General features: G+C 43.2%; 1 protein-coding gene across 2 annotated transcripts; it reads left to right on the top strand.

The window, feature by feature from the left end:
- Nucleotides 1–1,942: 1,942 nt before the first annotated feature.
- Nucleotides 1,943–25,656, top strand: rab28 (RAB28, member RAS oncogene family). 2 transcript variants are annotated; one of them, XM_067247587.1, is made up of 8 exons: nucleotides 1,943–2,161; nucleotides 6,088–6,184; nucleotides 9,031–9,119; nucleotides 10,853–10,982; nucleotides 20,733–20,836; nucleotides 21,034–21,111; nucleotides 23,495–23,731; nucleotides 23,816–25,656. In XM_067247587.1, exons 1-7 carry the CDS (start codon nucleotides 2,087–2,089, stop codon nucleotides 23,585–23,587), a joined length of 666 nt encoding a protein of 221 aa, XP_067103688.1. In that variant the 5' UTR covers nucleotides 1,943–2,086; the 3' UTR covers nucleotides 23,588–23,731; nucleotides 23,816–25,656. The 2 variants fall into 2 exon arrangements, with proteins under 2 accessions (XP_067103688.1, XP_067103689.1); XM_067247588.1 differs by lacking the exon at nucleotides 23,816–25,656 and adding an exon at nucleotides 22,917–23,014 and having other exon boundaries at nucleotides 23,495–23,589.
- The last annotated feature ends 1,798 nt before the right edge of the window (nucleotides 25,657–27,454 follow it).

Below are 27,454 nucleotides of genomic sequence, written 5' to 3'. Positions count from 1 at the left end.
TGGTTAACTGTCGTATTTAGCTCTTTTTATAAATGTGTGTCTGTCTCTCTCTCACACACGACCAAATTATGCGCACGCGGCACGCACACACACAAGTAGGCTATTTTAGCCTTTATATTTATTGTGGATTGTAGTCTATGTCAAGGACAATTCAACAAACATAGCTTGGTTCGCTTGACACTTATAATGGGACTAATCTGTAATAATTTTTCTCACCAAGAGACATGTTCCAGTTGTTGTTCTAGATCAAGTTGCAGATTTAATGATAGAAAATTGGCATTTAATATGACGTTCTTTGACACGGTAATCCAAAGGCCATATGCTTTTTGCATGGGTAAGATCCATACCCTATATCTGCATTGGCCTACTATTTATTTTTTTATTTAATTATAGGCTCAGGCTATATCAGGCTGCAATAGCACACGCCAACGAATGTTGGCTAATTTGGCCTGTGGTTAATCAGATTGCCGTGAATGTTTACATAAATCACGATATATTGCAACGGAACAGGGGGACATGATTTGAAATATTTTATCAATCTAGGCTAATCCATTGGCTATAGGCAATACAATCAGATGTCGCCATCACGCATGAGGTAGGCTAACCAGCGGCAAATTAAAATGAAAACAATAGCTATGAAGATATATGAAGACAAAAGGTAGACCATATGTCTACTGATCTCCAACATGTAGCCTTATTATTTTTAAAGCAGGTGAAAGACCAACCAAACAATCTGGGTCTAACCTACCTATATACACTTGATTATACCATAGGCTATTTGAACTTTTTTGGAAAGCGTGGACACGAAAAGCGTGTTGCAATGAGGAACAAACATAAACTGCATTCAAAATGAAAAGAAGATATGTGCACTTAACACATGTTATTACAATATGCTTTTTGTATGATTTTTCATGAAAAGTCTGCTACTCGAAAGGGCGCATCAAAATCAGCCCTGCTGGTGCGCAGATCTGCAGGCCCCATATCTGATGCACGCCTAAATTAACGTTTCAAACATGGCAAACAATGCATTAGTTACAAGACATTTTTTATCACTTTTTTTTAGCCCACGTGTAAAAATTGAATCAAACGAAATGTAGGCCCATTGATCAAAATCACCCTAGCTGCTCAACAACGGCTAATTGCAAGGGACAGGCCTTTCATTGTTATAGGTTACTAAATTAGGCTATAAAGTAGCCCTATATCCATTTAAATGACAAAAAAATAGTCCAGGGTTAATAGGCTGCTGTTAAACACCAAAATATCAAAATAACCCATCATAGCATCTGATAACCCATCATAGCATTAAATATAAAGGGTTAAACCAGCAATAACGAGCAAAGCATTTAGGGTATGAAAGAAGGTCCTATGCCTACTTTGAGCAATACTTTTAAGATCGAGGGTATAGATCAAGTGATAATTTAGTTCGTTTAGCTACAGATTTAGACACAATCTCTGTAGACTATCTAACGTTCTCTCCTGTTCTAGTTAAATTTCGAGTTCTCAGTCTGAAAAATGATATTGCTCCTCACCGGCGAGCTGTGTAGGCCTACTGTATGGTGCTTTGGAATAAGAGCAAGTAGCGTGTTGAAACAAAAAGCCTATTCAATAACTTCATTAATCTGTCGCTGCCATAGGTCGCTGCAGGAAAAAACTAAACAGCCTTTGACCTCTATTGCCATAGCAACATGGACGCGTCATGTGGGACCGTTCCATTAGTACACTAGCTACCTTGCTAACCTGCTAGATCGATTCCGTCAGTCTTTAAACTGATATTAAATAGTATATTGTTGTGATAAGTGTTTATTAAAGCATGCCACAGATTACATATGAAAATGTAATTATGTACAAGGGAAAAACGAACAGACAATTTAGCTTGTGCAGCTCTGACCACAGTGCTAGGAGGACCAAACCATTACAGCCAAAGGATTGAGTGAAAATGGCGTCTGGTTGCTCAGTGCGATGCCCATGTAATCCTCGTCTGATTAGCTAGCTAGATTTAACAATATCGTTGATAATTGTTTGCACAGTTGGCCACAGTTTCTGTCTAACAAGCGCATACTCTGATTCTGAAACATAGCAGTTCATCATGTCAGACTCGGAAGAAGACAGTCAGGATCGGCAACTTAAAATTGTGGTTATCGGGGATGGTGCATCTGGGAAGGTGAGGAATTTCCATAAATTTGTTGAAATGTTGTTTGTTTGGGTTAGTTGGCTCGTTGTTTTTAATCAGCATCGTTTAAAATCTAATGAGACTATTGCTATGAATAATATCAAAATTATCAAACTAGTAGCAGTGGGATTTTACAGCTGTCCTATATTACAGCTGAGCTGGCTAAAGCTAGCTATATCACAGTGGCCAGCATACCTAGCTACATTAACATAGTTTGCCTAGCTACTTGTAAGTAACTAGGTAACACAGCCCAATGCAATATGCAATGGCCAACGTTAGATTAATGCTAGCCTAATGCTATCGTTATTCTGCGCAACAGGTAGCTAGCCAGCTAACGTAGCTAACTAGTGACTGTGGGGTTCTGGTGCTCTTAACTACTACAGTAGAAAGTAGCAGGCAAGCCACAGATAAACTGATTAACGCTGGAAGGTAGATGCATTTCCCCACAAGTCACCGAAATTCATATTGCAAACTACAGTAGGTCGCACTAGTAGTTAGATACTGTACACACCGGGCTAGTAAAACAAGACAACGTTACAGACATTTGTAGTACATGTAGTTACTCGGTACAATGTAATCATGTATGCCAAAATATAATTTGAAAAAATAGCAAATGCTACCATTGTCCAGCGAATAATCCATCTGAAGAGGGAAGAATTGCCATCACAAAACTAGACAAATTAACTTCACATTAAAATACTTCTGTAAAAAATGGTCATTCTCTAGTTGACAAATATAGCAGTATGTTCATTGAATGTGCATCCAACAACAAACGGCAATGTTATTTGTTCAGGTTTTTGAGCACTTGATTATTGTCTGTAAAGTTACCAAGGCTGATTACTCTAAAGGTGTGTGGTTTATTGTCTTTAATCCTCTGTTGCAAAGATACTGTAGTGGATTTAAATCTGGCGTGAGTCCTCTCTTTTAAACCTATTAATTGTGCCTGGCCTGTAATCCATGTTGCACAGCTGTTGAAATATTCAACAGGGCTTTGGAATGTGCCTGACTGATGTCACTGTGATAGCCAATATTTAGAAATAAATAAATAGAAATCACAAAAGGCTCAGAATGTAGATACATGTAAGTCATTTAAGACGGTAGGGATTGCTAAACAGCTGTTCAATTTGCAGTCTCTATGCAGAAATATGATTTATTTTGCCTCTATGTTGCTAAAGATTTAAGTCAGAGCAATCCATAAACTCATCATATCTGGTTTTGAGACAGCTGTTGATGGATTTTGTAGCCTAAATAATTAGTCTATACTTTTTAGTTTGACATTTTACAATGGAATCAATATATTTTACACAAGCCTCTAAGCATGTGTTTCCAAATCAGGCAGGTAGCCTAAACCCTCAGATAACTCATTGTCATATCACACACTTGTTTGGTGCAAAGCAAAGAGGTTGTCATGACGATGTGGCAATGTTTCTTCTTCAGTGCATCTCTGATTCCCCTAGTGATTGAGTGTGGATGATCAGTGGTTTTGTTTTGTGGTGTCTCCTGAAAGTAATTTAACTTTTCTAAAAGCAAATGAACGAAGCTGTAATGGAAGTCAAACGAGAGGGGAATTTATTTTCTTCTTTAGGTAGACAGAGAACACACACAACTCAGTTCCCACCAGATACGCTACATTTATAACCCTCCTCACTCTGCTGCCAGGTGTCAGTTCATCACTGTCCCAATGACTTACCTGCTTGTCTGTTTTGGGTGAAAAACAGGACCTCCACCCCCCATTTTGAATAGGCATTGCTGACTGACATCTTGAATGCCATTTCCCCCCTTATTAATGTCAATTTGCTCAGCAAATTGCTATTGGATCCGTTTTTCTTGGACGCCATATTGGGTCATATTTTCACTTGTGGCTGTCCATTCAGAAACCTGTGGAGTTGTGTGGAGGCTTGTCTGCCACCTGAGGTAGGCCTACAACTTGTCAAAATATGGACGATTGCAGTTCCACCTGGCTTCATGGGTTGCCACAGACTTTTCCCACAAGCTCAGGGGTTGTGACTTCTTTGGGAATTTTACAAATAAATTGTGTATTTTTGAAAATCCTTTTGGATTTCATCACTACTCACTAATACAGTTTGGTCTACTACTTAAAGTACGGTGCTGGTTTCCAGACAGCCTTCTCTTTCCTTAGCAACTCTCTCAGCTCATCATCAAGCCTCTGAGACGGAGGCTACTAGCGTTGTCTTAGATGACACACTCCTAGCATGCACTCCAATTGAAACAAGTTGTGTCTCAAACTATGTCTCATGGACATAGTTTGCCATTCCTCTCTCTTTCACTATCCTTTTTGTCATCTGAAACTTTAGCTCATTTCCCAGCAGTGGTATCTCTGGTGACCCTGTGTCGTTCCCTTAGTGGAGAAACGTTTGGATTACGCCAGCTTTTACATGGCCTGTTCCAATTGTATGGTGGAAAAAAAAAGGACTACAGAGAGGGAGCAAAGCCAAGCTACTGGAATGCCAAGACAAATGGCTTTCCAAGCCAACGCCAGCATGTGGAATAGATTTTTGTTGTCCGGGCTGGTTATTCCTGTGTTGCCAGTGATTGTTTGGGCTACTTAAATGGACAATTTTCTCCTTGTTGCATCAGTCACCTCCTGCCATTTTTCACTCATCCTTGAGTCTCTGACACACTCAGCAAGCAGACTTTTTAAAGTTTGTTGAATGTATGAACTTTATTTTAGGATAGCGTGGTCCTGAATCCCAGCTGGGTTCAGCAAGAAAACGGTGGCTTTTCAGGTAGTTATTAAAAAAACATTAACAATAAATAATAATAAATGTCAAATAGCTTTCGCAAGCACATGTTAATATGGGAGAGAGTGGGACCCAGGTAGCCTCTGACATTCCAACAAGACTGCAGTCACTGGGTCCAGATGGCAGGAGTGAGTACTCCACACCTAGCAAGCTGTTATCTAACTGGTAGTCAATTGTAGATTCTGTACCCTAAACATGCCCTCAGATGGTACCTGTTTTAGCCAATGACGTGTGCACACGAAAGTGCTTTGTCACCCTGCTGTTTGTGACATCCATCAGCAACCAATATGCTTTATTGGTTCAAAGAAAAATAATCCCTTGTCTATCATGCATGGAGAGTTTATTATTGTGTGTTTCTCAAGTTGTTAGTTCAGAGGAATATTGCTCTGTATTTTGAACATATTTTTGGCATGACCGGATTTTTTTCTGAAATAAAAAGGGAGGTGGATTTGGGCATAAGTGGATGCTCTGTGGACTGAAAGAAACATCATTTCAAATTCTATAACATTGACTGATTTTCAGGTAGTATGAATCATTCACCACATGAAGTCCAATAGACTAGAGGATCGCCACTATTCCAACTCAGTATGTTTATGCAAGCACACTGTTCTAAAGATAGCTAATAGACATCCAGCACTTTATTTTTTCTTTCCTCATCCATCAACATGAATTAAACTTGGCATGTCAAGTCTGTACAGTGAATTCCCAGGGATTTCAGACTGGCCTGTAACATGCAGTTTTTTTTTTTAGCTCAAAAGTGACAGGGAGTGATGCCGTTCTGTAATTTGTGGCAATTATTGAGGCTGTCGTCTGGAGACATGACTGCCCAGACACCTGTTTTCCTAATTCATGATGATTTTCACCGCCACGGCCATGACAGATTTTTCAGACAGCGCGGTCAACTAGGTCATCACTCATTTAATTGTTGCAAGCTATTTCAAATTATTATTATTATTATTATTAATATGATCACGATTATGACTTACAAGCAGGTGCATTTTAAAGTGCAAAATACTACAAGTACAGGCAATCCTAACTGGATGGAGAATGAATTTAGGATCTCATCACGTGTTTAGAAACTCAAAACAAATTCCACTCTTTTGCAGAAGGCACTGGTTTTAGCCCTTATTGTTTTTTCTCCTTTGTCTGCTGTAGACATCACTCGCCACCAGGTTTGCCCAGGAGGCCTTTGGGAAACAGTACAAACAAACAATCGGTCTGGATTTCTTTCTGAAGAGGATAACTCTGCCAGGTGAGACACCTTCATAATCTCTGAAGGGTGCGTGCTTGTTTTGCACCCCGCCACCGCAAAACATGCACGCACACAAGAGTAACACAATAGATTTTATTTAAAATTTGTATAAAAACAAAACAAATCACTTTTATAATTAGTGCTGTTTTTGCATTAAGTGTGTAGGTTTCCTTTTTCATATTTAGAGTATTGTTAACAATTGGCATATAAAAACCCAAATTGTTGAATGTTTGTGTTTTTGTCAGTTTCTGCTTATTTTGATGTGTTATTATTACATCCACCCACCTTTTTAAACCAGCTTTCTCCTGTAGAAAGATTGGTTCTTCAGGTTAATTTAGCACTTTGAATGTGTCTTTCTTGGTAGCAGCACATTGTGGAGAGTCTGCCACTTCTCAGGCTTATTCACTCTGAAAGCTCCTCTCTCCAGAGCAAACACCAGGCTTTTTCCCTCTTCACGAGGCCAATGGACAGCTTATGTCTAGAAGGGCAAGCTGTGCTCATAATTCTGTGGGCACAGTACACAGTAAATACATTTAGCATTTTATATTCATATCGTTGATCCATGGATTCAACTGATCTTTGTTCTGCACCACATAAAACATTCATGTTCCAATTTGTTTATTTTTTTTATGTCCGCTGAAAAATGCCATGCTCTATGCCCCTTAGATCTGTAAAATAAATGTTTATTGACTAAAGCTATATTTAGAATAAAGCACTCCATTTTGACTTCCTACCTTATAAAATGGGGATTTTCAGCATTTTAAATTACATTTCTAAAAGTCTGCCAAGGCTTAAGCTGCAGAAGTCCGCAAAGTGGCTCCATTCTTTTATAGCTAATAAAATAACATTCAGCAAAGGTGAATTAAGTGCTAAAAGAAGAAATATGATTAGCCAGGCCGATTTGAGTCGGTGTAAGTTTCCAGCTTGCCTGTTTCTGTTTAAATTTTAGCTGGTAATGTCACTTAAAAGAAAGAAAACCCTTAAAATGCTGTGGTTTGGTCAGGCCTTCACAAAGCCTTAGGTTGAAACTTTGATCTTTGACCTTGTTATCCCAATAAAAGTACTTTAGAAATAATCATCGACCGCTGCTGTATGTAAAAAAAAAATTCAGCACACATTTTCTGTTACATCTGTATCAATAGTGTAGATGTAGCGTTGGTTCAACACCAGAGTTGTTAAATGGGATGTTTTCTGGGGAATTGGGTGTTGATGAGCTGATGAAGAGGAGGGGCGCTGGTGCTATGTGGGTGGTCCTCAGCTTGTTTAGGGCCCCCACCCTACTGTATATTGCATAGTTTGGGTGGGTCTCAGGGGCTCTTCGGGACTGTAAGGGTCTCTAAGATAGGGTAGAGTATGGTTGACGCTGGCCCCTCTCCCTATGAAGGCCTTGCTTGTCAAACTTAATGTACATTTTCCAACGCGGGGAGAGGTGAGGCGAGGCATATTGGCACACAACAGGCTCCTCTGTGTGCGCTTTTTATAACAATACCTCTTCCATATGTCTTTGCCAAACCAGTGAGGGAGGGGCGACGGATCACCCAGAGGTGGAAATTAACTTGATCGTCTTTCCCTTTATTTAATATTCTAACCATTGAAAGCACCACTTTTTTATTGTGAATTACTTTTTAATCGACCAAACCTCAAATAGATCAATTCGTTTTGTAGGGATTGGCTGCCTTTTGTAACAGTTATCTGCAAAATCGCTATTTGATATATTTTTGGTTCCACATTTGCCAGTAACGGAAAAGGGCTGGTAAAGTTGCTTGCTAACCCACCAAATAGGCAGGAAAACTGGGTTTGTTGAGTCAGCGTGAATCTCAGGAACATAAACAAAGTTGATGTCCAAGTGCAGGGGATGGGTGGGGATTGCACACCATAACACCAAGAGTAGTTATTCATTGCACTCTTCAATGTAGCTTTACATTGACACTGTATAGTCTAGATGTAGTCACTGTGAACAGCGGCAATTCCTTCCTCGGTTAAATGGGGACTGAGGAGGGGGGGGTCTGCTCGTCCAGCCATGTTCACACTGAGGCTCCATGGACGCTCTAGCCCAGCGGAGGGCCCTCATCACACCAACATAAACTCTTCACTGTCTGGTCCAACCACCTTCCCTTTTTTTTTACCTGCCCTTTCGTTTTTCCAGAGGAAGAAAATTATTTATTTGGGTTTTGTAACACACTCTCTCTCTTTCTATCCTTACCCCATCGATACCATAGGACTGCAGTCCTGTCTTTTTCTCTTATTTTGTGTTTAATTATAACTATTTTTCTTAACACCACATATATTTCTCCTCGCTGTCCTCTACTTGGCAGAAAAGGGCGCAAGGCAAACAGCTATTCCCAGGCTAATAAGTGTTCTTTTTTTTTTGTTGAGAATTGAGCATGTTTAAATTAGAGGGCGAGCATACCTATTCATCCCTCTGAATCTCTCTGCTGGATATTCTTGGATATGGAGCGAGGGTGACCTGCCAGACAAGAGCGGTTAGAATGAAAGATTTATCTCTGATTTATTGTTTCCAATATGTACATGAACAACGTCGACTTTTATTATAGAAATCCTTCACCCAAAATACAGGCTCCAGTTACGGCTGACTCGAGATTTCCTCGGGATTATGAGCTCTGTTCAAATAAACGCCTAAACGCTTAAATAGGACAAAACATCCGAGATTGAAATTTCACAATTCCTCCACTATCAGCTTTTGACTTATTTTCTTGGAAGTTTCTTCGTCATTTTGAATTCAGAGAAAGTCTTAAGGTTCATCAATGTTTTATTTAATCAGAAAACCTGTTCACAATAAATCTTTATCCAATTATCCCACTAAACTATGTTCTTTCTCTTCTCAGGCAACTTGAATGTCACGCTTCAGGTGTGGGACATTGGAGGTCAAACATTAGGAGGAAAAATGCTGGATAAATACGTATACGGGGCTCAGGTACTGTTATACACACACACACACACACACTCACACACACACACACACACACACACACACACACACACACACACACACACACACACACACACTCCACAAATAAAGAGGTTATTAAATGTGTGATACTAAAATACACATCTGAAATGTAATGCTGTTTCCCGACTGTGTAGAGTAATCATAAAATATTTTTTGTTATATTAATAGTAAAACAGTCTCATATAAATGCAGCCATGATCTGCTGCTTTACTGTTATTCATTTCATGGACATAAAACAAATAAGATTGGGGTTAGTAAGATGGCTTTGCTTAATAGAATCAGCATCATGTGTTGGCATTAAAACAGACCACCAATAACTGTCACAAACAGAAGCGTATAAAAGCGTATTTTTCCTTGTTGAAGAGGTTACTGTCCTGTTAGACTGAAGAGGACTTTGTCGAGGAAAGAAACTTCACAATGCTGTTTACAGCTCTTGTGCCTGCGATACGCTTTCGAGAGTCCTATTTTCAGTCAGTAGCACATTGACACATTTTGCTCCACAGGTTTCTCACCACTGCTTTATGGAGCTTTCACGACCATTGTTCAGCACACCAGCGGCTGCAGTCAATCATGGCCATCGGTAGCGATGGATCATATTATCACTGACGCAAGCTGTCGTCAGCAACCTTGTGTGTTGTGACACTGAATGTCCTTAAGCAAACACTACTTCACCTAGACACACACTGTTCCATCATCTAATCTATTTATATGCTGCTTTGGATAAAAGCGTCTGCTAAATGAATAACATTTTAATGTAAAGTGGAGATATTCAGCTCGGTCCACTTTCATATTTGAGATTTTATCTTCTGAAAAAGAAAAAAAGCCAATGACAAAAATGACATGTGGTCGTGGAATGTTACTACACCTTGTTTCATGTTTACAGATTTGGTTACATTTGTTGTGGACATGTAAACAACTGCTTAAGCGGTCTGCTTGTTCCGACACAGTTGATACTCCTCTACATGCTGGGGGTTTTCTGTGAGGAGCAAACAAAACTCTCATAACAACTCCTGTACCACAGCCCTTTTTTCAGTAACCCAGCCACTTTGATAGAACATAGATAACCTACCCATACCCCCTATTCTACATCCAGTGTATGTGCCAGTGGACAATACTCTTTGCTGCAGACAGATAAGGCCATCTCTGTCAACTGTAGGAGCAGAGATTACACACACTGATTCTCAGCGATACAGGCCACAAAGAGGAGACACCTATGTGTGGGAGGGACACACCAGTGAGGCACCCACTTTAAATGCATTCTGTACACACACACACACATCCTGCTGTATGTTCATAGAGGTGGCCTGTAAACCGCCTTTAACACATGGGTACCTCACGGATCATGTGCACACTGAGTAGGGATGTGTGTGTGTGTGTGTGTGTGTGTGTGTGTGTGTGCGTGTGCGCGTGTGTGTGAGAGGCGGGAGACAAAGTGCCTTCTTTCAGACACTAGTGCCACCTACTGCTCAGCCACTACTGCTCAGCCACATGTACCCACACCTCTCAGGTTAATTTCAACTCCCATCGGAAAGATGCCATTTTGTTTGCCTCACCGTTGAATGAAATAATTTTAAATCTGCTAATTACTCAGTGAAAATAGACTGAATGTTTGTACAGACCATGACACTGCGAGGGGAGAAAGCTCTTGATACTCCCAAGGTAAAACTTAAAACCTAATTTTGCTCTTTCCAAACCAGGGGGTTCTACTAGTGTACGACATCACCAACTACCAAAGCTTTGAGAACCTGGAGGATTGGTACAGCATGGTGAAGAAGGCCAACGAGGAGGCCGACGCTCAGCCTGTCGTCTCCCTGGTAGGGAACAAAAGTAAGTATCTAGAACGAACACACACACCAAGGATCGTGAAAGGGGCTGAGGAGCAAAGCTGGGGCTACGTATTGTTTAAACACATGCTCTGAGAACTGTGAAGAAAATGTCATTCTCACTTCTGTGGGGATGATTACCGTTGTATTTATTTTTTACACGCGGCAATTTTTCTTTTCTCTTTTTTCACTAAAAGAGAGCTTCACCAGTTGGTATCAAAAAAAAGAGTTGGTATTTTATTTGCGGTGGTTTTTATTTCATATTTTTGAAGACTGTCACGGTTATAATCCCTCTCCTACAGAGTGTGGTAGTGTATGTCCCATAATAATAACAGACATGATTTCTAGGGCCATGGCAAACTGATAAAAGGTGATGGGCTGATTGATGCAAGGTCTCCTGGGGCGATGGGAACGGCGATGTTTGCGTGCTCTGGGGAGTGACTCGCTGTGATTTAAGACCGCGAGGGCGGTGGCTGGAGTGAAACGCTTATCTATACGCATCCCACCTCCCACCCCCCCCTCCTCCTCCCTCGGTTAGCAGCCCTCTCGATCCCTGGCCCCCGGCGGCCCTGCTGATCCTGCCGTGGGGCTGGGTGAGGAGAGGAGAGGGGACTGGATGATAACCAGACAACCCCCTTCAGCCTCATCCCCCCCCCCCCCCCTCCACCTATCTGCCCATCTGCAAAATAAAGACTAATTATGATGACTCTTTTTTAAACATCCCCCCTAGATGTGGAGTCGCGGTTGCTGCCGTTGTTATTGTAAAGTGGGCGTCTGAATGTGTAATGATTGCTCTCGACCGCCCTCCCCCCCCCCCCCCTCCACCTGGTGATGAACGTTCGGCAGAGTGGTGTCTACACAGGAAGCTCTCGCTAATGTTACTCGACGGGGGTCGCAGGTCACGGTTTAATTCGCCTGTCTAGTGCTGATTCTCTTGTCTTGGCGTTCAGTGCATCTCGTAATGCCGGGGCTTTAACGGCGGGCGCCTCCGTATTTAGGCTACATTTGGTGTATTAGCGGGTGTGTGGGTGTGTGTGTGTACACACTCTGTAATATGTATTTAAACAGTGTGTACCCCCACTGTCAAAGATCCCCCCCCCCTCACTGAGCTGCCTCTTAATGGCTATATCGCTGAGAATCGCCGTGTGTGTTTTCTCTGCTCCTACAGTCTGAAAAAAAAAAAGAAAAACAAAATCCCACACAGATTGCCCTACCAGGAGCAATCAATTACCTTGTGAGATTTTATGAATCCCTGAACCCTCTCATGGACTCTTTTTTTCAGAGGGCATGAAGAGAGAGTTAGTCTAGCTATCTTGTGGGAATTGCCCACACAGACATCTCTGTTTTGGTTTCTCCCCCCCCCCCTCGTGCTCTTTTGCTGAGGAGTCTTGAACACTTTTATGTATCGTAGCGCTCTTTTTCAATGCCAGAGTGCCAGGCATCTATTTACAATGAATAGAAGGAAAATATACAGCATTCTTGGGGACTGTCGAGATGTCTTTTGTAGGTTCCCATGAAGCCGTCGTGAGCGAGGCAGCCCTCAGAGCCTGTTTATGACAGCTCAATGTTTATGACAGCTGAACTGGTACAGTCAGGAGCAGGAGCTTATAAAAACATGATCTGCAATACACTGATTTATGTTTATGAGAGGGCATGTCTTTTGGGAAATATTTTTGACTGACACTTTTTAGTGTTCTTGCCATTTTTCATGCATTTTATGTTTCTCAAATCTAGAGACATTGTTGACTGAAGAGAGGCAGTTTGTAATTTATCCATTTCACGAAACAACCCATTATTTCTTATTCTGGTTATGCTTAATGTGTGAACTTCGATAACTTACCCCCAACTCTTTTCTTGTTTGGCTGCTTTAACATGGCCTTGGGCATTGACCACACGGCCACCAGTTAATAAACCAGACTGATTAGTCTATTCGAATGCTATCCCCTCACCCTGGCCTGCCTGCCCTCCCGTGCCTTATAGCGGGTAAGGAACAACCTCTCCATTCTTCTGCCTAGCGTGGCGACTGGGCTGAGTGGGCTTGTTAAGCCTGGTGGGTTCCACCCCCTTGCCCTCCACACGCTGCCCTGGCCCTTGTGTTAAATAATGGCACCACTTGTAACAATTCAGGGAGGAAGCCAATGAAATATTTTATTGTGGACACATTTATAAACACACATATACACACACACACACACACACATTGAACACGAGAGAGGCAGTCTAACACTTGCAGAGGCTGGGTTTTCTGGGAACACATGGGTAATGGAAGAATGCTAAGCTCTTGGTCTGTCTAAACATACTATAACTGTTTATTACAGCTCGGCCCAGTGTAACACCGTATGGTGCACACAGGATACACTCAGGAAAATGGAGGCTTGTTGGCAGTGATCTTCCTCGATGCAATGCATGATTCAGAAGTTTTAAGGACTGTTTATTATAATGGTATATTGTATAGGGAATATATTAGTCCAATTGAACAGCAAAGTACAAGTAAAGTATTTATTTTTAAACAATTCAAGTTTTGATACAAATGCCAATGTAAATAATATTGATAAACTATGAATTTATGTTCATAGTGTATATTCTTCATAGTAATTTGAAAAAAAAAAAAACGTTGGAAGTCATTACCAATACGATTTAGGGGATGTATCCAACAAGTGGCTTGTTTACTTAGACTTGGGGACTGTGCGCCCTCTCTTCATTCTGCAGTTTATCAAACCAATTTGTTTTTATTAAGAAGAGACCACAGAACTCCCCCCCCCCTTCCACCCCATATCCCTCTCCTCTCTGCCCCCCCCCCCTTCCACCCCATATCCCTCTCCTCTCTGCCCCCCCCCCCCTTCCACCCCATATCCCTCTCCTCTCTGGCTCTCTCTCTCCCTAAGGAGCTCCAGGAGCATCCATCATGGCTCCCCCAGCCCTTATTTGGGTGACTTAAATAGGTTCAGTTCTCTTAACCCCTCCTCATCACTCACAGCTCTTAGCACGGAGGTTCTGACGCTCCTCACCTCCGCAGGTCCACATCGCATCGCCATGGGAAATGTTCTCGCTGGCCAGGAGTGGAGATAAGGGCCTCGCACGAAGATCATTTATACAGATCTCTCTCTGCCTCCCTCTCTCTCAATTTTCTGACTTTTTCCGCCTCGCCATGTGTCTATCTCCATCTCAGCCCTTCTTACACACATTCATTATCGTTCATTTTCTCTGCTGTGCAAACACTAACTCTTTCACCCGCACACTCAGTCTGACACTTACACTATCTCTAACATGTTTGAACCAACACTTCTCACTCTGGCTGCCTTTAACAGTTGTCTTTTCCTTGGCTATGTCATACTGTTGTGTAAAACAACATTGACTTGCTTTGCGTTCTGCAAGTAACAGCAGCCCTCTCCTCGCAGCAGTGTCCAGCGCGCCTCTGGTCTCCCTTCTCCTGCCTCTCTTCCTCTTGTCTCTCTTCCTCTGGTCTCCCTTCTCCTGTCCCTCTTCCTCTGGTCTCTTTCTACCGTCTCTCATATGTCTTTACCTGTCTCTCTCTTGACTCTCACCTGTCTCTCTCTTCACTCTATGTGGTTATGAGAACTCTTGAGCTGTGGATCTCAAAGTACTCTGTTGACATGTAAGGCTTTCTCCCACTTCCAACATTGTCGGCAACGGGTGGTTTGCCCACTGGCAAGGCCCTGGAGGAAGTTGTCCCTCCTCCTCGTCCTCTTCTGCCTCCTCTTCTTCATCCTCCTTCTCTTTTTGTTTTCCTCCTCCCTTGTCCTCCTCCTTTTCGTCCTCCACCCCTCTCAGCCCCTGCCCCTGTAAAGCTGCCACAGGTCCTGTCTGTTCAATGTAGGCCTGCACATTTCTTAATAGAGATGCTCAGAAGTCCAGCGGCTCGGAGGAGCTCAATGCGCTTCTGTTTTTGGTTTAGCTCAAAAATGTTTTTCCTGGCTCTGCTCTCTCGTACTTAGGTCCTCTTACAACAAACTAAAAGGTCCTAATTGCCCCCAAGGGGACGGTTTAGCCACAATAGACATGTGGTGGGACAAAAGCCCAGTCCTCAGCCCCCGCCCAGATAGAAGGGATGCACACGTCAGCAAGGGTCTGTGTAGCGCTACAGGGAGGGCAACCACAGGTTCGGCACAGTAAAACATTATATATACAGTATATAGATCCTAGTAAGGGATGGTGCATGGCCGGGTAAAGATCTGGAATGTTTACAGTGTACAACAAGACCAGGGTTTCCTGTTTTTCCTCACATTTTATTAAAAAGAAACCGGGTGAGATTGGATGTTTGTTGTTCATGGGGTTTTTATTACAGCCACGCATGAATGTAGACTCTTACAGCGTCTGAAAAATGCCTGTTTTGGACCAAAATATGAACGTTTCAGAGCAGAAATGGAAGAACATGGCGAGTTGGCACTCGTGTCGTTTAGCCAGACACTAGTGGAAAGCGCCGTCCATTGTGGACATGTCTGTACGCCCATCTATCCAGAGCCTGCAGCAACATGGAAAGTCCTCATTCATTTTAGCCATCCATAAAGCAAATATTTTTGCACATGCAGTAGATGATCAGTCTTCGGATGCCTTCTTGTGTGGCGAGTCACGGGCCATTTGCGTTGCGCAGCTCGACTTGGCCCCACCTGACCGCCCAGCAGCCTGGAGCCTTCATCACACTCACACTGGCCTTTATTCCAGCGCCTCTCCACAACATTGATATGGAGGAATGCCGGGACGGGGCTTGGGCCTCCACAGTTGTGGACACCTCTGTGATTGTTTTTGGTGTTTGAATTTTTTATTCAGTCTTTTTAATCGAGAGAGAACATTTACTTAACTTGGATGTTATTTGTAGGTTTATTTCCTTCCCGTTATTGGTTTCTTGCTTTCCTGTTGCATTTTTTACTGGTGCGTGCTTGAAGACTGTCTCATAGGAAGCTATAAAATTAAGAATTGAGTCATGGTGATGTGCTGTGTATAATTATAAAGACTCCTGGTGGCCTATGGCTAGTTCTTATGGGTCCTAGTCACACTGCTGGCTCACAGCGGCCTGCGTTACGGCCTGCTCATAAAAGTCCACTTAGTTTAACAGCGACAGGAGAGCTCGGAGGACACGGCCAGTGAAACCCCGGGCAGCGTCTTGTGCGGTTGGCTCAGAACTGGGCCTTTTGTTCACTTTCACGAGTCCTCGGAGCCCGTTAACCCAGCCGGTGAGGCCCGCCGCCCCCGTGTTTTACTGTGGCAAGTGACAGCCTGCGCACCCCACTCTGCCCCGGCCCTACGGCTACTGCTGGACCGCTCTGCGTTTTACACCCCGCCACGAGGGAGGGAGACCACGCTCAATGTTGCTTTACGGGCCACTCTAGAGTATCTGATTATGTTTAAAGTGCGCGTGGGTGTGTGTGGGACGCGTGTGTGTGCGCGCGCGTGCGCTCCGACAGAACGCTCGGGTGACAAGATGAGCTGTGATCAATGAGCTGTCGACAGAACACTTCTGACCTGGAGGAGAGCGGGTCCCCTGACGGGCCTGGCCCGGTTTCAGGCCACCGGGGCAGGAGAGCTAGAGCACAAAGAGCTCTCTGTCTCTGTCAGGACCTCCCCCCCCTGCCCCCTCCCTCCCTCGCCCCCCTAGGGGCTCCTGCATAGACCCCTCTCACCCTGACAATCAAGTACAGCATCTTATCTGCCCGGAGTTGATGTCTGTCTGATATAAAACCCTAAGGGTTAAACACTTCCTCCTAATAACCCCCAGGTATGTGTTTGGCATTGATCTGTAGCTGTCTGTCAATGATGTTATCTTAATGAACCGAGTTATGGCTCCAGCTTTGATATTTGTGGCTGAACCTCTCATGGAATGACTTATCAGAATATTTTTTTTTTACTATTACCAAATAGCACGTTTTAATATCAAATATATATACTGTATGTATGCTGTGTAAATACCTCTTATGTTTTTCTCTACATTTTCAGAAAATAATTGTTTTCTGTAAACATCAAGAAACATCTAGACTGTTCAGCTGCTGTTGTACTCTGGAGGTGCTGTGTGTTCTGAGTTACGACATGGTGTTCTGAGGCAGCGCTGTGTGCTCACACTTAAACACTCAACTCTTCTCAGAAGATGAACCTGAAGGAATGAAAAGTTAGGAGTTCAGTGATGTCAAAGTCATAAGCTGTACTTTGGGACCGAAATACCCTGTATATTATGTTGTTTGGGTTCGTGAACTATGATGTGATATTAATTCAACGTTTCGGGCAAACGACGGGAGTCGCAAAGCTTTTTAGATTTCATAACTGTATTTTATGAGCTGCGTCTGTCACATAAACCAGTTGGGTTCTAATCGGTAAAATGCCCCACATGATTTCATGTTACAGTTTAGTTTATTGGCCACTTCATGCACAAAGAGTGCAATCAATGTCTTAAGTGATTAAACCTCCCAGTCTGAACATCCTGTAACAGGCCTAAGGATTTTGTGAGGATGTAGAGGTTTTCCACATGTCTTGTAATAGTCACTTTAACAGTAAATAAAACGTCACTTGCAATTAACCTGGGTGCTATATCACATACAGAAAGAAAAAATGCTGTGAAAGTCCAGCTGCAACAGAATGTGTTCATGATGTCATGGACAGCACTATTGCTCGGAATGTATGCTTAAGTACGGATGGCCGTCTTCATTCAAAATAACTGGAATAGTGACCCATTTCAGATGATTCCATTTCATACCACCTGGACAAAATAGAGCCTATTTTTGTATTCCGAAGGTGTCAATGTGCTGCCTATCCGTCAAAATCCTTCTTGGTGGTCTGTCGTCTACACAACAAAGGAATTAGATGAGTAAAGTGTCACAGCAGCTCATGAAGCTTTGATATCAGGTCCGTCATCTCCCATTATACTAATGGCACCTCTGGGCCTGTAATGGATCATCACTCATTATAATGGTGCAGGTGTGAAGGCGGAATGCTGCAGCATCCAGCACAGAAAGGTCTTATATCTGACTAATGCTAACTGCTGAAATGTTAGCCTATGGTATGCTGTTTCACACAGGACAGAGTGGGGAAAAGATGACTTTTGAAGGAAGGAGTTTTTTTCCCTTTTTTGAGTAGATTTTCAGAGGAAATTCGCTTTGAGACCAGGAAATGAATGTGGCTAGTTAGAGTCTTGGTGTCATCCAGAATGAAAACCACACTATCCTGTATGGCAGTTAGTTAACATAGGATATTGGAGGAAAGGAATGCCCACTCCAGAGTTGGTGAGGCCGCATGACCTCACCGTGCAAGTGAGAGGTGTTCCCTGGGGTTTTATTAAACTCTGTAACTTTCATGAAGAGGTGTGACCCTTGCACCCCCCCTCCCAAAGCTCCCAATCTTTCCCAATGCTCCAACAGTTGTTTGGTTTAAATGAGGCTGGCGGCAATTAAGTTTGTTATGTCAAGGTTATTCGCTGGCTGTTACCCGCTCCATTAAATGTTCCTCTTGGTCCCCAGCAGTCGTCTCATTCTAACTGTGGGGAGAGTTTCTGTATCATCTCAGTTAAAATAAAAAGAAATAAAAAATAAAGTATAATGTGACCACACGGCACTGAACCCATCGCCCTCTAGACAGTTAGGGAGAGAAATAATGGGAAATTAACCACCCGCAGATCCTACGCAATTTGTTCTGACATCATTTAAATCCGTTAAAGCTTATACAGTAAAGCCATGACTCATTCTTTGGGGACCCTTGTCTCCAACTGTTTCTCTGAAATGGGCTGCAATGTAGACGTTATGTAAACAAGGATGGTGACCAGGGTGGGAGGGAGGACCATCGGTCTTAACGAGTGATGATCCACGCTGCTATCTATGTGCTCTGTGGCCCTAAACAGTTTATTTCGTGTTTGCAGTTACTTCCTGGAGGTTGTTAGCCTGATGCACAGTTTGACAGAAACGGAGGGAAACCAGATCGTCAGGGGAAGATTGACCAGATAAGTGGAAAGGGGTAGCCTACATTAAGGAGAAAAAAATGAACAAAATACCACAATTGTAGGATTAGGCACACGCCTTGTGTGGATTCTGTATTGACATAATAAAAATCATTTGGGAGAATAGGATAGGATTTTTTTTAATAGAAAACATTATGAATCGTTGTTTTTATCTTCTAATGAACAAAAGCTTGCCTTTTCCATTTTCATTCAATTTAATTTACGACTCTTTGGCCATATTGTTTTTTTCTCTCCTCGTAACGTGACTTGTGAACGTACTCTTCAGGTGACTGTTAGAGGAGAATAACACACATGCCTTCTGTACTGTTGTTTCATGTGTGTCGTATGCTCCAATGAGCTTGTGTCTGTGTGTGTGTTTGTTATGGCAACAGCGACAAAGCCTACTCGTGCCGTGTAATTACACTATCGTCACTTCTCCGTCTCATCAGGTTTACTTACAGTTCCCTGCCACTCTTCCTCCACGCTTGGCCCTGTGTGTTAATGTTGGCTAATCTGGCTGTGACACATGATTGATAACCTCTCCCAAGTGTTCAGGATCCAAAGGATTAGCAGCGTTTACTTCTGGTAGCATGTGGGGTACCTCGGCTCTTTTAATGACTGGAATTAATAATGCTCTGACGCCCCTGAGACAGCCATGTTTATGTATGGGGAGAGACGCGACCATCAGCCATAAGAGTAATGCTGAGTGTGTCAGACCATGGAGGTGTTTTAAAGTCGTAAGTTAGGATGTTGTTAAAGAATGTATTTGAGGAATCCCGAACGAAGCACGACTGATTCTCGGGTCTTTGTGGCGTGATTTCCTTGACGTTTGTTTTACTTGGTTGTTGATTGCATTGAAAGGGGGGGGTGTAATGTTTACATTTCAGCTCCTCTTCCTTATTCATACGTACACACACCACACACACACACACACACACTAAGGGGGCATGAGAACTGTGGAAAGCCCTGACAGCTTGAATAAAGCCTCACACAAAGGGCAAAACTCGGGGGGACGAGGGAAATGCAACACCGTACAGTAGCCCGACCTCCTCCGGCTCCCATAGACACGTAAGCACCAGATACCGGGCGTGGCCGCCTTGTCACACAAAGCCAGAAATCAAGAGGGAAGCTATTTCTTTCAGCAGCGAGACCCCCAGGTGACCTCCCTCTGCGACCCTGGCGTGACCCCGCATCGAGGAAGAGGACAAGTGAAATGGCTGGTATCACTGCACATAAGTCTGAAGGCACAGAGATCGCAGGCACAAAGGCAGGAAAGGCAGGCTGTCGTCGTGCGCATGTCGTAAATCAGTGTGGGGGTGACCGACCCAGTTTGTAGGTTCCGTGTGTTCACCTGAAGGCCTGCTTCCATATGGCGTTACACACTATACGTCAAGGGCTTTCTTTAAGTAGACACCCACACAACCGTCTGTGTAACCTGAAGTCTTGGTCATCTTGGAGGCACAGCTGGGTGCCTTTCTCTCTCCCGGGTCAAGTAGAGGTGGAGGTAACGTTGTATGGCTTCAGGGTGCAACTGTACCACAGGTCGATGTTATGGAATGTGTGACACTGAGCTGTAATCCCGGCTGGGAATGGAGGCCTGGGGCGTTCAGATTGATCATTTCCTCCTCAGAAGGGACTTGCAGAAGAGAGAATCCAAACAAAGAAGGAAAAAAACACTAGTAAAGGAATCAAACCGGCCAATGGAAAGAAGACATTGGCATTATGTTAAAAACTTCTAGCTGTGTCTCTAACCTTGTGGGAAGCCTGCTGTATCTGTGTGAAATGTGCTGACACGTCATCACTGTGTTTTCCTCGCAGTCGACCTGGAGCATATGAGGACGGTGAAGGCTGACAAACACCAGCGCTTCTGCCAGGAGAACGGCCTCATCAGTCAGTTCGTATCAGCAAAGACGGGAGACTCGGTCAGTGTTTGTTTACCCAATAAATCACATCAAAACCACTTCTCGCATACCAGATGCATTACAAATATACACACCCCGAAGATGGGAGATGTATGTGGCCAATCGGATTCAAATCGATTAGCATTTGGTGCCGGTTTGTCCCGCGTTCCACTCCATCTCCTCTCTCTGATTCCCTTTCTGCTGCATCTTCCCTTCAGGTGTTCCTGTGTTTCCAGAGAGTGGCTGCTGAGATTCTGGGTGTGAAGCTGAACAAGGCGGAGATTGAGCAGTCCCAGGTGACATACATGGACATCCAACACTTGTATTCCAGCAGAATGTTAGAAATGATCGACAGCCCGCCCATCCCATCAAGGAATGAATTGTTCCCCACCAAGAAAGGAGCCCGGGCAAGGTCAGATGGAGTGCACTAGCCAGGTCACTGGAGTTCAGGAGGACTCTTGTTATGTCTCCTTATGACTTATGACTTCTCTGATGTCCTACCTGCTGCTGATACTGCCCATCTGTAAATAGAGCCATGTTGACCACATTAAGGCACAGCAGAGCGTGAACTGAGAGGTCAGTGGTCAGCGGTGTGAGGTGAGGAGGTTAGGATAGGATTTATTGTGTTTATCTCCCGTCGGTGTGGCCCTCGTGCCCAGGGCCCGGGCCGCCCCCCAGACCGGGTGGCCCAGGGCTGACAGTGGTGGGATTACAGGGTTCCCTCCACCAGAAGCATTAATCCTGCTGGTGATATGACTGGCTGGAGCCATGCTGGCTAGAGACCCAGCTGATGAGGCAGGGGCTAGAGGGAGGTCAGGACCCCCACAGAAGGGAAAGGACTCAGGGAGGGAAAGCTGGAGATGGACCTCAGACTCCCCTCCCTGCCCCTTCCACCCCCCTCCCTTCCCTCATGTCTGTCAACAGACAGAGGCTAAAGAGGACATCGATCTCCGCTCCCCTCCCCTCCGTCACCTCCCTTGATAACTGGCTCCATAAACCCAAGTGCTTTAATCCCAACTAAACAAGCAGGGTGAGTGAGCAGATCTGATCTGCCAATCAAGACAGCGGGCCAGGGAGACGTGTGGATGCTTTGCCTGTGATCGTGTCTTGGGGTTAGTCTGTGCAAGTTCTCTGAAGGAGGGCTGAGTTTAGGTGTTCATTCATGCACAGGAGGCTGGGTCACGGGCACCAAGTGGAAAAGCATACCGTGCGATGAAACGCAGCAGCGTTTCACAAAGATGAACTCACCCCAGTAGAAACGGATCTTCTAGGGTTTTCTGCCTCACCATTTGAACCAAAGCAAGTGATGACGCTGATTACCTATCTGATTTGTGGTTCATAAATGCAGGGTGTGGGGGGGGGAGGCGGCATCGTTTTCACAGGTCAGGGTCTAGTTAAGGCGGGGAGCGTTATCAGATGTCAGGTTTAGGGACCTGTACATGGGGTTGTGACCCCTGACAAGATGCTATCGACCCAGGAGCCCACTCTATCATGGTCCCCTGTGTCCCCCCTGGGAGATCAGATACACCGGCCGCTGATCACTCACAGGCTTCGACACGAGGCGTTGTCAGCTTGTTAATCAGACAGCCAACCAGGGCCTGCCGTTGAACCGTGAGCTGTGCTCCTGACTCGCGTTTTTAATCCAGGTTACTCTTAGTACAGATAATCTCATTTGGATTGGCTACAGGGTTGGCTGTGACACAAGGGTTGACCGTGAACATGTCCTCGTGAGCGAGGCTACACAGTCTTCTTATACAGAAGTTACCGCTGTTGTGCCTTGTACCTAATTGTTTTCTCAGATGTTGTATGATGACATGGGTGCAGCGACTTTCTATGCATGACTTCGTTTTCATTGATTTCATTCCAGTACACGGCTCTCTATTTCTATGTGTTTGTCCATTACTCACGATTTCAACCTAACCACATCTTCCCTTTTACCATTCTAACCGAAACTCTCTGTCTCTCCCCGCATCCTTGTTCCTTTTTCTACCTTTCTTTTCTTCTCTCGCCAAAACTCCTTTTTCTGGACTCGCCTTTCCTTCCTCTCCTTTCTACTCTCATCTCTCCATCCCTCTCCTCTGGTGTGGTGCTGCCTACAAAGAGGATTGTGAAAGCTGAGCTGGTGGACTACCCTCAGGATGAAGGCCCCATTAAACAAGAGTCCAATCAGAGCAAAATCTGTTCTGTTCAGTAGTGGAAGTACGTCTCCACGGTCACATATACATATATTGTCCCCTCAAATATATCTGTTGGTGTCTGGATGTAGTTGTCGTGGTCATTTTAGTATTTTACTTGTCATATACAAACTTGAGGTGTAGTCTTAAAGACAAACTTGAGATACTGCAGGCTTGTTTAAAGCGTTGAATCCACTGAGTGTTTTGTTTAGGAATTCAGACTATTTAAGAGGGTGACTTCATCAGTGGGATCCAGAGACTCAGCCACAGACACACGTCTGCTATCAGTCTGACCTCTGTTTGACCCCTTCTAGCTTCTGATTGTCTTAGAGCTGCATGCATTTACAAACTGACAGCAGAGTACCTCTGTCATCAGTTACCGCAAATGTCTACTTACTTACACATCTACTTTTGATAATGTATTTTTTCTTCATGGTTATTGGGAATGTGTTGCATGTTTTTGTCAACTTTGTAACTTCTTTTGTGTTTCTTTGTGTGTTTCTAGCGTGTGGTGAAAGCAGACATTGTGAACTACAGTCAGGAGCCAGTGGCCAGAACTGTCAACCCCCCACGCAGCTCCATGTGTACGGTGCAATGAGCACCCCCACTCTCCCCAGCCCTGCAAACCCCCCCCCCCCACACACACACTCACACAAACTCAGTTGTTTAAGAAACCAGTGAGACTTATGATCAGTATTGCTTATGGGGTAACTGGACCAAATATATGTGAAGATTGCATATAGTGTATTTACAGGAAGGAAGGATGGAAGGAAGGATGGAAGGAAGGAAGGAAGGAAGGAAGGAAGGAAGGAAGGAAGGAAGGAAGGAAGGAAGGAAGGAAGGAAGGAAGGAAGGAAGGAAGCTGGTTGTGTAGTATATTTGCAACTTTGATATCCATATATTTATATCCTTATATTTTTCATGAAAGATTCCTTGTGTCATCAGCATTTCTTGTTAAAACAAACTCTGCTTAAAACAAATCAAACCTTTCCCCCAATTTAATTAATAATTAAATTGATAAAAATGTTAAGTAAACTGTCACACACTTTTTTTTTTTTTTTTTTTTGCTGTGATAGCATCTTGGAGGGCAGTTTAATTGTACTGTATATAGTGTGTAGGCCTAGTTATTATTTTATGGCATGAGAAAACATATGTCCCGTGTGTGAAAAGAAATAACAACAATATAAGTTGTTTAATCATTATTTGTTATTCCTCTGCCACTGCTACTGTGTATGTTGGGATGTCAGGATTAGTTTTATGGCTCCATCTCCATCCTCCACTAGCCCCTCTTCCACAGATCCCAGTGTTGAAACAGAAGTGGGAGTTGTGGTGAAGGGCAAGGGAGCACTGCGGGGGCCGAAACAGTTGAAGGCCGTGGCTGCCGTCTATGACTGATTTATATGTGCTGAATGTGCTTGCGGAACAGTCTGCTCGCTCAATATGTCACCTATAGCTTCTGCATTTATGGTGCTCCCCAATTTTAACCTTGTTAACAGAAGGGAGTAGGTTAAATGTTTAGGGCTGTAGTCGACAGAAATGATTTGCCAATGGGTAGCGTACTTGAAGCAATGATTATCATGGGGTAGTGTTAGTTTTCTCCATGACTGCTTTGTCTGGCAATCTGAAGACTGTACTTTGGTTTCAGATGGTGATGAAATCCCGAAAGGATCATATTGGGTGACAACCCCCTCCAAAGCTAGTTAAGCTCATGTCTAGGGAATTCGTCTTTGGGCCTCTTTACTCTGCAGTCGTATGTTTTGCCAAGTTGTATTTTGTGGGGTATACACTACATTTGCATACTTCAGCTTTACTCTTTGCACTCAGCTTTAAAAAGTTGTGACAATAGTCACAAGGTCTGGCATCTCTTATTTCTCTGACCAGTTCACATTAACAATCTAATCTATTTATGGAACCGCCCATGACAAAGTGAAGAGACCCACAGTCGTGTAACAGTCTACAATTCCAAATGCTCATTCTTTAAGGATGCTCACATATTTAGCTACAAAATTGAGCAGAAGATATTACTATTGTTAACTGGAGATAAGAAGCTGAAATATCTGACTATTAATTGTAGCTGTGTGTTTATAGCCTTAAGAAACTGTCTGTTGTAGAACAGAGACGTCTGCAGTGAAGAACTTGCGCCACATGAAGTGCTTCATAGGGGTTTTTATCTTTACCAAACAAGCTTATTAATAATCGCCAACCTCCTATTACACTATGGGCATTTGAAAGTATAATCATGCCTAAAAATATGGTATGTCAGTCTCTTAAGTTTGTATTTTTAATTTATATAAATGTTTTCTTTGGACCAATGTGGTGTACTTGCAAGCAGAGGTTGTCAACATTGTTTCACATTCTATTTAAATCAATACATGGTGACCTGGTTGGATTGTAAACTGTAAACCATGGTGTCCGCCTTATGTGTAAAATGTGTATTTGTATTATAACAATTATATCTACAATTGTTCTGTGAAAGATCTTATTTTCAGAGCTGCTTTTTTTCAATGGGATTTCAAAAGCTCCTCTGTGTATGCCCTATGGCTTCAGGTCAAGTAAAGCAGATATCTAAGAGTTACAAATAATGTTCATTTAGAAAATGGTTGTTTTGTGGACAATATCTAACTGTACAAACTGTGTGTTTGTATATAATAAAAATACCACTGGAGAATGGGGGAAAGTCTATCTTGCATTCTTAGATCCTTTTGATTAAATGTTTACATTTTGAAGGCACTTCAAATATATCTTATAACAGTCTGATAATGCATCACATTTTCATTGTCATTTCTTAATGACAATCTTTGTATGAGCGCACTGCTCTGTGGTTGCGTGGATCGAGGGCCCCAGTTTCATTGCTATTTTTCACCCCAGATTTGACAATGGAAACTAATGAAATGGAGCCTGAGGGGCTTTTGGAGAGTATGGAGAGAGATGGAAGGTGAGGTATTGAAGCGCTTGGCAGATTAAAGATCCTTGGGTTAGAAATTTAAGCATAAGAACTGAAACTCGACCACACCAAAGTTCCCCTCTCTATACAAACCAAGTTAAGACTCAAAAAGCTAATGAGGCACCTGGCTTTTGTTCAGTAAATCCTCATTGTAACAGGTCCTAGATCCACTCCAGACAGATGATACAAATGCCTTTGTAAACGGTTGTAAGCTGCATTAATTAATCACTTAAATAGTTTGGCCTTTAGTCACCTCAACAAAACTATAAGAGGGTTTTGGTTTCAAGTTAAAACTTTTTGCTGAGTCAATGCCATACACACACCTCTGTATTTAGACAGGATTAAAGCTGCACTTGGTGCAACTAAATAAAAGTAAAATAACATTCAAAACAGTCCCAAATTTGGATTGAACATCCACGTTTTCCTCTAGCTTGAGTTTGTTTGGCAGTGGTTTTACAAAAACTGAGGAAAGCCGCCTAGCTGAGAGCGATTGGCTGGTACAGTATAGCTGGAACAGCATAACTATTGGCTGGAAAGTAGCGGGGCCACTCAAAACATTTGAAATTGACCTTGCACTGGCACTGAACTGTCTGTGTTGCTAAACAACTCTCGGAGGGCCTCATTACCTCACACAACGTGTTTATACGGGAGAAAAATAAATAGATCTTACCCACTGTGCGTTTAAGTATGGAGGAAAACGTACAACATTTTACAAATGTAGAAAATAAAAGTTTTAACCCGGAAGAAGTTTATTCAACCATATTTAATCTAGGCTACCTGTTGCATTTGGCTAAACAAAACATGACAGTCCTGAAAAAGCCGGAACCTGCAAAAAGCGTTGCAACACAGCTGGACAGACTTCTTCGCACGTCTGTTGATTCGCTCCAGTGGACGTCTTTAGGATTGTCTCTGCTGAATTTTTGTCTCGAGCTGTCACCAACACTGACAGGTGAAACTTGCCCTTGGCTTTGCTGCTGTTTAGACAGGTGTTTTTCTAAAGAAAATAACTCCAGTCTGTTTCCACCCAAATACTCACAACACCAAAGTTCCCAAAATACGCGAGGAAAGAATAATATGACGCAGATAACGGTAAGGCTTTGACAGACTGGCGGCGTAAAATGGGTTTGAAGTCCTAAAATAATTGATCTACCTGGATATGTAGTTAGTTGTGCATATAGGTGTCTTAGTAATGTGAATTTTAGATTGCAAGTAACGCAATGATTAATGTACTAGGAATTTATGCCATGGTTTAACACATGGTTCCCTCATAACATTCTGCACAAGAGCTAGCGTTCTATGTTCTCATGAAGTAGGGCCTACCCTAAATGGGAATCTCGTTTTGATTCTTCACTTTCCCTGCTTTCTTCGCCCTTCTCACGTGTTTCTCGTCGGTAAACCTGCGATGACAGTCTAAAAACCACACACGACAAGTTAGTAAGAGGCTATGGTTGTGGCCAAAGTTAGTGGGCAGAACGGGGCCAACACCCTACAGACTACCCACTCATTCTCTTCCGTTTTCCA

This window comes from Osmerus mordax, chromosome 12, assembly GCF_038355195.1.
Source record: "Osmerus mordax isolate fOsmMor3 chromosome 12, fOsmMor3.pri, whole genome shotgun sequence".
Lineage (NCBI taxonomy): Eukaryota > Metazoa > Chordata > Actinopteri > Osmeriformes > Osmeridae > Osmerus > Osmerus mordax.
Note: the sequence above shows the minus strand (reverse complement) of the source record. Positions and strands in the feature narration are given on the sequence as shown.